Source organism: Cyprinodon tularosa, unplaced genomic scaffold (genome assembly GCF_016077235.1).
Source record: "Cyprinodon tularosa strain WSP-4 unplaced genomic scaffold, ASM1607723v1 ctg11, whole genome shotgun sequence".
NCBI lineage: Eukaryota > Metazoa > Chordata > Actinopteri > Cyprinodontiformes > Cyprinodontidae > Cyprinodon > Cyprinodon tularosa.
Window position 1 is genome coordinate 406,751 of NW_024037893.1, and position 11,788 is coordinate 418,538.

The 11,788-nt window shown below is 40.1% G+C and overlaps 1 protein-coding gene and 1 non-coding gene across 2 annotated transcripts; one reads left to right on the top strand and one right to left on the bottom strand.

Annotated features, from left to right (window-relative positions):
- Window positions 1-316: 316 nt before the first annotated feature.
- On the bottom strand, window positions 317-5,692 carry rpn1 (ribophorin I). The gene is made up of 10 exons (XM_038294649.1): window positions 5,329-5,692; window positions 4,627-4,691; window positions 3,654-3,960; window positions 3,341-3,550; window positions 2,884-3,076; window positions 2,708-2,807; window positions 2,470-2,608; window positions 2,051-2,170; window positions 1,233-1,478; window positions 317-1,146 (listed from the first exon to the last, which is right to left on the bottom strand). The coding sequence occupies exons 1-10, from the start codon at window positions 5,566-5,568 to the stop codon at window positions 964-966; spliced, it is 1,803 nt and encodes a 600-aa protein (XP_038150577.1). The 5' UTR covers window positions 5,569-5,692; the 3' UTR covers window positions 317-963.
- A 208-nt stretch (window positions 5,693-5,900) lies between these two features.
- Window positions 5,901-5,973, top strand: trnaf-gaa. The gene has a single exon. It is a non-coding gene; the product is annotated as a tRNA-Phe (tRNA).
- Window positions 5,974-11,788: the final 5,815 nt, after the last annotated feature.

The window sequence follows — 11,788 nt, forward strand, 5'->3', positions numbered from 1 at the left end:
CTAGCTGACCCTTTTCACACTTGTCCTTAGCCTAAAACTTAACCCAATTGGCTGCAGGTACAAAAACAGAGGTTGGACTTAAAAAAATAAAAGCTGCAACATGCAGGAAAAAACTATGAAAATATGGAATAATCGTACTATAAGATGCCTTTCTCAGAAAAAAGGAAATAGAAATTTTCCAGGTATTTTTTAGGTTTTCAAAAGGGCCTTATAAGAGTAAATCTCTGTTCTTGAAGCTAGTATGCCCTCTTGTGGTGAACCAAAGGTACTGTGCCAATAGAGGAAGGAATGAAAAAGACAAAAAGCTAAACCAGAATGAGTTTCTCCAAACTTTATTTCCAAATTTAACTGAGATTCACATCAATGCCCCTTTCCCAAAATAACAGTTTCCATGTGTTCTCTTCTACACACTCAAATCTCCTTAAGCCTTTAATCTCAGTCAAAAAAAAAAAAAAAAAAAAAAGAATTGAAAATCATACAAAATGTAGAAAATATGAGTTGGATGTTGACTGTCAAAAACAATGCTGGCCTTGATGCAGCTTCAGAGCTTTAAATTCAAAATGTCAGTCCGGGGCAAAATGTTGTATTCACCGCATCAGTTTCAGAAAACAGTATGTGTGAGTAAAGATGTGAGACCCATTTTCAAATACAGTCCATTAACCCATGCATGCTTCCCCGCGAATGATATGGAGATGAAATCTGAGGCAAATGAAACCGAGATTAAGGGGTCGTTCAAATAAAGATCAGAAACAAACACGGTTATGTCAGCTGCTCTGCAGCACAGTGACCACAAGTTTATCCCCAGGCACAGAGGTACATGTCCAGATAAACTCATCACTTCCATAAAATGAGATGTTGATAGTCCATGTCTGGATGCAATGATGGTTGAAAAGAAAAAAACAGTAAGTGTCACATTTCACATCGGTTTCATAAAAAGCAGGGGTGTCTGTGTGTGTGCAACGTTTAGAGAGCATCCAGCAGACTGTCAATGCGGTTGATGAGCTCTTGTCTCTTGCCGGTCAGAGTCTTCTCACTCTCAATGTAAGTCTCCTTCTTGACCTTACCGGCAACCAGACGCTCCGCCTCTGAGCAGCAGCGGCACACCAGCTCCTTCACCTGACCGTCCAGCTTCTGGATCTCCCCAACCTGAAATTAAAAAAACAAACTAGTAAGCAAAGCAGCGATCTGGGTTAACTTTCCTTTTAAACGGCAGTTTTAATAATGGTCCCAACCTTTTCAGCCAGGTCGGAGCCCTCCGTCTTGAGGCGGGCCTGCAGAGAGCTGATTTCATTGGTGAGAGTGCGGTGGTCAGCCTCCAAGGTCTTGCGCCCGCTGTTGAGGGCGCCCGTGTCGCGAGACTGTTTATAGCGGTTGACCACCTCATCCATGTGGCGGTACAGACCCAGACGTTTGTTGACCAGAGTGAGCACCTGCTCTGTGATGGAGGCTACCTTCATCCGCACCTCAGCTGCAGGATCCTGAATAAATGCAAGGCCATAAAAATTAGTCCAACAGAAGAGAGGTTTTAGGAAGTAAATGGATCCACATTTGTCCATCAAACTGCTCCCACTATTTAGTTCCTTTATGAAATACCAGTATTAGGCCAGGAGTGACTGGACTTTTCTGCAGCGGCATGAAGATTGTGTGACGCCCTGCACCTGCTGCTGCACACTGCCTGTCAGCCGGCTAAAGGAAGGCTGCTAATATTTTGTGTCATCAAGTAAAACGATTTGTTTACAATATTATTATATTATTATTATAGCTTTAGTAGCGAGTCCCTGACACGGCTAAAATTATAGAGCACAGTGATAGCAGCATCATGCTCAGAGGATATTGTAACCTTTTACAAACAGTATGAATATGTGATTATTTTTAATGCAGCGAAACTACAGCAACACTATTGGGCTTTCTTTTTAAACAAAATGACACCACCTTGTGAGAATCCCATTTGGTTCTATGCTTGAATCAAATCGACTCTTGGGAACAAATGGTAAACAAACCAATGGAATTTGACTAACATAACTTATGATCACTCTAGGCCCATTCATACCTTTGTGATGGCAAAGTCCAGTCGTACATAAATGATCACGGTGAAGAAGAGTATGTAGAAAGCCCCCACAACTAACAGAGGCTCCTGCAGCATCAGGATCTTGTTGAAAGTGTAATGAACCTACAGATAAAGAAGATTATTTAATTTGATTGATCTACAAACATGTTTAAGATTAAAAATAACACATAAAATGATTTAACTAAGTAACTTAGTCAATTGTTAACAAGCATCCAACCGTGTTAAAAGGCTTCCTTGTTGCCATTACAGCTAATCTAATAGTGGATTATTTCTTGGATCAATTAAATTAAACAAAGCTGCACCTAAAAAGACCTCCCCTCCATATCTTTTTACATAACCTGTATTAAACCATAATAAACCATAACAGCGTTACTCATCAAACTCTCTTCCCAAAATCTTACCACAAAGTCCTGAATATGCTGCTCCACCAAGTTGTTCTTTGTAGCGACTAAAACCGGTCGACCAAATGTGTCCAGATACGTGTAGTGCAGCTGGTTCGGCATTCGATCTATTTTGTAAGGTGTGTCCACGTGGATGTTTCTAATGATACACAACATTAAAAACATAAAGACGTCCGAGTCACCACATATCCCTGCCCCCTTAATTAGCTAGTAAGCAGATTTGATTAGGAACACTTACTTTGCACCTTCTGGTAGAATGATTTTCACGGTCATGTAGTCGATGACCTGGTCATCATACACGTGGTCGATGAGTCTCATTTTCAGTGCATACTGATCACCTTGAAAAAACAATCATACTAAAAGTTAGCTTCTCAGTTTTAAGCACTTATATAAGTAATGATTTCCAGAACCAACCGAGGGTGTAGAGGTATTCATAGCTTGGCAGGTTGTAGCCAATGATATAATGAGTCTTCCAGCCTCCAAAGAGGGGGAAACGTGGTCTGACCTCCACCTCCACAGAGTCATCAAGGATCTGCAGGTGGGAGGTAGAGATGTTGCCGATCTCATCTCTGTAGTAAACATCTTGAGCTGAGGCAGGAAGGATGGTCTGTGGAGGAGGAAAGATGGGAGTCACCATAATACATTAGCATGAATAATCAATTTGAGGATCTACCTTCTAATGATACTATTTTTGATAATAATGGTAGCTGTTCTCATTGACAACATAAAACACTTGCAAAGTTGATAGTAAATCCCTACTTTATAAATCTACAAAGTATAAAGATTTCAAATACACTTTACAGAAATAAAAAATTGGCCACATTACTCTGATCTATGCAGCTAGATGCAAAAAAAATCGTATTATTTAAACCTTGAAGGATTTGACAGAGGAGATGCCGCTGTCCGACTGACGCTGGTAATCGTAACGTGAGAAGGGACCCTTCAGAATGGCTCCTGTGTGCCTAAGATCGATGGTTTCCTCAACAGCAATGTTTCCCCAGTGAGACACCTCAATGGTGCGAGTGATGCTAGTGATGGTGAGGAAGGGTGTGTTATTTTCGTAATGGATCTTCATTGCATCCTAAGAGATTGGGGAAAAAAAACACAATTAACCAGCCATTTTGTGGCATCCTTTTATGTTTTTTTTTTTTTTTGGAGCTGACCAAAAGTGGACAGGACCATACCTCACTGAATGGAGCGACGTCGCGGAATGGCCCGTATTCAATGATCTCATCGGTCTTGCTCGGGTTGCCAAATTTGGTGTAGCTTTCCACAGTCTTGGAGGCCAGACGGACACGTGTGGTCTGGCTGCGGGTGGGATACGGGGAGTACATATAGTGATTGCCTTGAAAGATGACCAGCTGACGCTCTGCCTGGGTGATTTGTGTGGGGAAAGGCCTCAAGACATGGCTAAATGTCATCTCCGTCTTCACTTTCAGCTGAGCCCCAGCAGCCAGAGATGAGGGCAGCATCACTTTGTAGAACTCTCCACTGTTATAAGATAGATGAAGAACATTTTGGATTAGAACCCAGTTCTAAGTTTGAATACACAAATCATAAATCCCAATTTTTAAACTTTTAATTGAGCATTTCGGCTGAATTTTTCTAAAAGAAAGCTATAGCTCATTGTAAAAACGGGTTTTAATTAATATAGATTTTCTCTGTCAAATTTTGATATCACATTTCAGCTTTTCTAAAAAGAAAAAAAAGAAGAATAAAAACAAGAATTATCTTGATTCTTTAATTTCATCTCAAATCAATAACATTGAAATGCAAACCAAATGGATGCTTCATCTAGACAAGAACTAAATCAGAATCAGTTTATTGCCAAATAGGTTTGCACTTACAAGGAATTTGACTTGGTGTTGATTGTGCAGTCAAATTTGAGATATATATATATATATATATATATATATAGAATATGGAATCTATAGTTACATACAATATTAAACAAAACATATTATATAGCTATATATACATACAGTACTGTGCGTTAAAGTAACGCAAAACAAGACAGTATTTCCAGTGGAACATTAAAGCTAGAATTTAACAATGCATATTTCCTTATAAATGTAAATAAACATCTGATCTGACATTTGAACTTCAATGGAGAACACACTGCTTTTTTAAGGAGATCAAACTTGAGGGTGATCATACCTTTGTCCCTGGATTGTTGTCTGTTGGAGTTCAAGCGTGCCATCTTCCTCTTCATCACCCTTCACCTGGAATACAATAAAAAATATACATATAATATATATTACACATAGAAGAATAGCATCAGCTTAATTTCCTGGTATCATATAAAAAAAAAAAAAGTCTTGCAAATAATTCACAAATGAAGGGGGCAGAGCTGTGAGAAGTCACACCCGGAAGTGACCTGCCCAGCGCATACGTGTCATTCAGCCAGTGACAGCGCGTGGAGCCCTGCGGAAGTTAAAGGCTAACACTGTTAGCAATTCCTCTCCCATTGATTCTCTGAGGGTGTAGCCAAAACATTATACTCAATAAACTGCTCTAAATGGCATGCATTTGTAAATACACAACTCATAACACTTGCAACTAATATTATTTTTTTTTTTTTGGTGAACTGACTTTTGAACTTGCAGAACAATAACCAAATTGGTTTGGCCACTTTGAGCTTCTTAGCTTTTCTTGCATGCCAGTTATTAAACTATACTAGCATGCTTTCAGTCGCCACGCTTATGCATGCAGCTAAAAAACAAGGAATACAACAGTGGGGAGATGTAGAAAGTGTTTTTATCTACACTATCCTTAGTTTTTAAGAGACCAGAAGCTAACGCTAGCTAGCGGGTGACATAATGCGTCTTGGCGCTGTTTCTTTGCTAACGCTGGACTCACCGAAGCTCCGATGTATGCCATGTGAGGCGCCAGTTCTGCATCCACAGCCAATATAAAGCTCTGGACAGAGGACTGTCCTTGGTTGGACAGCAAGATCTCAGCGGTGATCTTAGCGAGATGAGTGCTCAGGTCTACCGTCCTCTTCACGTCATCGTTCACCAAACCGTCCGCTGAAACCTCAAAACTCAAAGCGAGCACAAACAGCAAGTACGCGGCGAGCAACGGCGACCTTCGAGTCATTGTTAATGGGAAAAATTGAACCTGAATCCTGGGGATAAGGTAGTGAGATTACAGCGGACAACGGAGAGTCGGTGAAGAAAGGCCGCCGCACGGCTCTACATCAGAAAGGATGACGCTACATTCGGTCGGACGTGATGGCGTCACTGCGCACTTATCAGCGTCGTATTAGCAACGAGGGAGCAGTCAAGTTGAAGAAACCTACTACCATTCTCTTAAAGCATAAGTGAAAGACAGTAGGAAATTTTTGTCACCGACAAAAAAAAAAACACAGCTAAATAAAACATAAGTGTCTATAGGAACTAGTATTGGTGTGTTTCCCGTGCATTTTGTACGCCGAAATAGCTCAGTTGGGAGAGCGTTAGACTGAAGATCTAAAGGTCCCTGGTTCGATCCCGGGTTTCGGCAGGGAGATAAAAGGTACACTTTTTATTTTCTGAAGTTAGTACATGGTGGCCATTGCCATCTGAGATCTTATCTCTGGGGCTTGTCAATATTTTGGTGGCCAGTTGGGCTTCATCTTTAATGTCGCTGATTTAGTATTGGTTATAAACATGAATGGGACTGCCTCTTCCCTCCCATGTATGTACATGGCTGCAGCTCTGTGTCACAATGTCACTACCCAACCCGTACCGGAAGCATGATCTGTACCATCAGCTCATTTAGACTTAGGCTGTGTTCAAATTTATGGGATGCGTTCTCCCAAAGCTAGATTCGAAGGCACTGAGGTCACAACTTCATCATGGCGCGGCACTGAGGTCTGGTCAGATTCCAAGACTCCTCGCTATGTGGCCTACAGATGTGTCCTTATTTTAGCTCGGTTTCAAGGATTAGTCCGGTGTGTTCTATGTATCCTTGGTTATCCCAGGATTCATTGCGAATCGAACCAAACCAGCTGCTCTGTGCATAGAGGAAAGAGGTACTTGCTGCCGAACAGTGGTGAATATTGGAAGTTCAGTTTAATATTATACTGAATATAATAGTAATGTGGATAGTTCGATCTGAAATGAATGAAAATAGCTTGGTTATTGAGTGAGATATTTAGCGGGTAATGTTTGATTCATCTAAAGGTTTTTATCTGTTACTGTGTAAATTGGTTTGGCTGAAATTTAGGGACAGATTCTGATAGATCTGCAGTGTGGGGACTATAAATCTGATTTGATTTAAATTTTTTATTACTATTCTACACAATTAAGCATTTTTTGTTGTTGAATATAAGAGATTTTGAAGATACATTTTTTATACATACAATGTTAATATTTACTTATATCTTTCTACCCATTTTATAGAATAGAATAGAATAGAATAGAATAGAATAGAATAGAAAATCCCTTTATTGTCCCACAATGGGGAAATTCTGGTGTTTACAGCAGCAAAAAGATTAGAGAAAAAATGGCAACACAAATGTGGACCTTAGAAAAATGTATAAGAATAACATAATAGTGAATAGTTAAGAAATAAACAATAAAATACTGTACTGTAAATTGTTTTAACAATATAAAACTGTCCACCTGGAGAATAAATAAACAATGTACAGCTATGGACATTTTCACAGTAATGGATATTTGAAAATAGCAGCAACATCAGAGATGTGCAAAATGACAGCAGTTTGTTAATATAACTGACTAAGGTTTATATCATTACATTGGCGTTTATTTATTCATCCTCCCGGTGGTCTTCACCTTTATTCCACTCTGTAGTCTCATGAGTGTTCACCTTACAATAAAAATAAAATAAAAAAAAAAACACTTCTGAAAAGTTGAGTATTCATTCTTTTCCTGCTTTTTGTGTCATCTGTTACAGTTGTTAAGCGACAGAGCATGGAGAACGCTGCGGAAGGCTAGACAATTATGAATCACTGATCTCTACTTATTCACTGGATTGCTGATAGGCCAAAAATAGTGAAGCCACTGTCAACCATGCTGGTACTCCCCACTCCCACTGAGTCACATAGCAGTGTATATACACTGCTCAAAAAACATTAAAGGAACACTTTGAACACATCAGATCTCAATGGGGCAAAAAAAATCATGCTTTTATTTATACCGATATGGACTGGGTGATGTGTTAGGAACAAAACAAAAAAAAAAACACATCATTTGATGGAAATGAAGACAGTCAACCTACAGAGCGCTGAATTCAAAGACACCCCTAACATTACAGTGAAAAAATTATGCAGCAGGCTAGTCCATTTTGCTGAAATTTCATTGCAGCAACTCAAAATGATATTCAGTAATTTGTATTGCCCCCACGTGTATGTATGCATGCCTGACAATTTCGGGGCATGCTCCTAATGAGACGACGGATGGCGTCCTGGGGTATCTCCTCTCAGGTCTGGACCTGGGCATCACTGGACAGTCTGAGGTGCAAACTGGCAGCGTCGGATGGATCAAAATATAATGTCCCAGAGGTGTTCTATTGGATTTAGGTCAGGCGAGTGTGGGGGCCAATCAATGGTATCAATTCCTTCATCCTCCAGTAATTGCCTGCTTACTCTTGCCACATGAGGCAGGGCATTGTCGTGCACCTGGATTAACCCATGATGACCCACTGCACCAGCATAGGGTCTGACAATGTGTGCAAGGATTTTATCCCGATACCTAATGGCAGTCAGGGTGCCGTTGTCTAGCCTGTATAGGTCTGTGCGTCCCCCCATGGATATGCCTCCCCAGACCATCACTGACCCACCACCAAGCCGGTCATCCTGAATGATGTTACAGGCAGCATAATGTTCTCCACGGCTTCCCCAGACCCTTTCACGTCTGTCACATGTGCTTAGGGTGAACCTGCTCTCATCTGTGAAAAGCACAGGGTGCCAGTGGCGGACTTGCCAATTCCACTGTTCTGTGGCAAATGCCAATCGAGCTCCATGGTGCCGGGCAGTAAGCACAGGGCCCACTAGAGGAAGTCGGGCCCTTAGACCACCCTTGTAAAGTCTGTTTCTGATTGTTTGGTCAGAGACATTCAAACCAGTGGCCTGCTGGAGGTCATTTTGTAGGGCTCTGGCAGTGCTCCTCCTGCTCCTGCTTGTACAAAGGAGCAGATACCGGTCCCGTTGATGGGTTGTAGAGCTTCTACGGCCCTGCCCAGCTCAGTAATTGCCTGTCTCCTGGAATCTCCTCCATGCTCTGGAGATTGTGCTGGAAGAAACAGCAAACCTTCTGGCAATGGCACGTAATAATGTGCCATCCTGGAGGAGTTGGACTGCCTGTGCAACCTCTGTAGGGTCCAGGTAGCGCCTCATGTTAACAGTAGTGACAGTGACCCTAGACAATTGTTAAACTGGTGAAAAAGAGTCAGAAGAGATGAGAGGCGAAAAAATGTGAGTGGCCTCCACCTGTAAAACCATTCCTGTTTGGATGGTTGTCTCGTTGTTGCCCCTCTAGTGCACCTGTTGTTAATTTTATTAACACCAAAGCAGCTGAAACTGATGAACAACCACCTCTGCTACTTACCTGACCAAATCAATATCCCAGAAGTTTAATTAACTTGATGCTATAATCTGATTGTGTTCCTTTATTTTTTTGAGAAGTATATATATATATATATAAATATATAGATCTGTATCTTTTATCTGTATCTCGTAATTACGACATATTATCTCATAATTACAAGATCTTTTCTCATAATTACGAGATAAAATCTCGTAATTACGAGATAGCATCCCATGCTGGCTTAATTGCTCTTGCAGGAACAGTGCGACTTCCAGCTAGCCAGAGTAGAGTGGGCTTTTTCACCTAAACAATATTAAGGACTTACTGCGCAATGCTGACAAACTAAAACTAATTCCATCCAAATTGAAGAAACTCAGTGTTACCCAGTGTCGCATACCTAAAAGAAAATAAAAGAATATTAAATTTGACAAGCGACTCATTGTTCACGTTTTATGCAGCGTAGCTCGGCAATGAATCTCCTTCCTGATCTCTTAAATATAACATATTATCTTATACTTTTATCTCGTAATTATGAGATAAGATCTCATAATATTGACTTCAGGATCTCATAATTACGAGATTGGTATCTCATATTTACGAGATTTTATCTCATAATTATGAGATCGGTATCTTGTAATAAGCTGTCAGATTTTTTTTTTTTGGTGAATGCAAAGGCTTCCGTAGATTTGATAAAGATCACTATTTCATATTTGTCTAGTAAAGCTGTTCTTGTGCCACCCATTACCCACCAATTAATATGTATGACTAGATTATGAAGCCTTGACACAGACCTAATATGAAGAAAAACTTTTTTTTTTAACTACTCGCAAGAAAAACTGAAAAAAATATATGTATTGAATAACAGATAAAGTTCCGCGGTTAGATATAGGCTACTAAGTCCATAATACACCAAATATTTATTTCCTTTCCTTCAATTTTTTGAAATGAGGGAACTTTTCTTGTGGAGAAGTTATTTGTTTTTTCCAATTGTACAGTTGTGTGTGTGTCGCACACACACAACTGTAAGAACGTATTTGGGAATATTATTTTATGTGACTGTTTGAAGATAAACAATTTCCCTACTCGTATACGCTTGATATAGATAACTTAGTGATTTATTTTAATTTAATGGAAAATTAGAAGCTCATATGCACACTAATTTTTATGGAGTTGACTGGCTCACGTATGGTAGGATTTGCACGCAACATGTGTACAGGTGCTGGTCATAAAATTAGAATATCATGAAAAAGTAGATTGATTTCAGTAATTCCATTTAAAAAGTGAAACTTGTATATTATATTCATACATTACATACAAACTCATATATTTCAGATGTTTATTTTGTTTAATTTTGATGATTACAAATGACAACAAATGAAAATCTCAAATTCATCATATCAGAAAATTAGAATATTACTGAAGACCAATAAAAACAAAGGATTTATAGAAATGTTGGCCAACTGAAAAGTATGAACATGAAAAGTATGAGCATGTACAGCACTCAGTATTTAGTTGGGCCTCCTTTGGCCTGTATTACTGCAGCAATGCGGCGTGGCATGGAGTCGATCAGTCTGTGGCACTGCTCAGGTGTTATGATAGCCCAGGTTGCTCTAATAGTGGCTTTTAGCTCTTCTGAATTGTTGGGTCTGGTGTATTGCATCTTCTTCTTCACAATACCCCATAGATTTTCTATGGGGTTAAGGTCAGGAGAGTTTGCTGGCCAATTAAGAACAGGGATACCATGGTCCTTCAACCAGGTACTGGTAGCTTTGGCACTGTGTGCAGGTGCCAAGTCCTGTTGGAAAATGAAATCTGCATCTCCAAAAAGTTGGTCAGCTGCAGGAAGCATGAAGTGCTCTAAAACTTCCTGGTATGTGGCTGCGTTGACCCTGGACCTCAGAAAACACAATGGACCAACACCAGCAGATGACATGGCACCCCAAACCATCACTGACTGTGGAAACTTTACACTGGACTTCAAGCAACGTGGATGAAGTGCCTCTCTTCTTTTCCTCCAGACTCTGGGACCTTGATTTCCAAAGGAAATGCAAAATTTACTTTCATCAGAGAACATGACTTTGGACCACTCACCAGCAGTCCAGTCCTGTTTCTCTTTAGCCCAGGCAAGACGCTTCTGACGCTGTCTGTGGTTCAAGAGTGGCTTGACACAAGGAATGCGACAGCAGAAACCCATGTCTTTCATACGTCTGTGTGTGGTGGTTCTTGAAGCACTCACTCCAGCTGCAGTCCACTCTTTGTGAATCTCCCCCACATTTTTGAAGGGGTTTTGTTTCACAATCCTCTCCAGGGTGCGGTTATCTCTCTTGCTTGTACACTTTTTTCGACCACATCTTTTCCTTCCCTTCGCCTCTCTATTAATGTGCTTGGACACTGAGCTCTGTGAACAGCCAGCCTCTTTAGCGATGACCTTTTGTGTCTTGCCCTCCTTGTGCAAGGTGTCGATGGTCGTCTTTTGGACAACTGTCAAGTCAGCAGTCTTCCCCATGATTGTGTAGCCTATAGAACTAGACTGAAAGACCATTTAAAGGCTTTTGCAGGTGGTTTGAGTTAATTAGCTGATTAGAGTGTGGCACCAGGGGCCATCAATTTTGAACCTTTTCACAATATTCTAATTTTCTGATATGATGAATTTGAGATTTTCATTTGTTGTCATTTGTAATCATCAAAATTAAACAAAATAAACATCTGAAATATATGAGTTTGTATGTAATGTATGAATATAATATACAAGTTTCACTTTTTAAATGGAATTACTGAAATCAATCTAC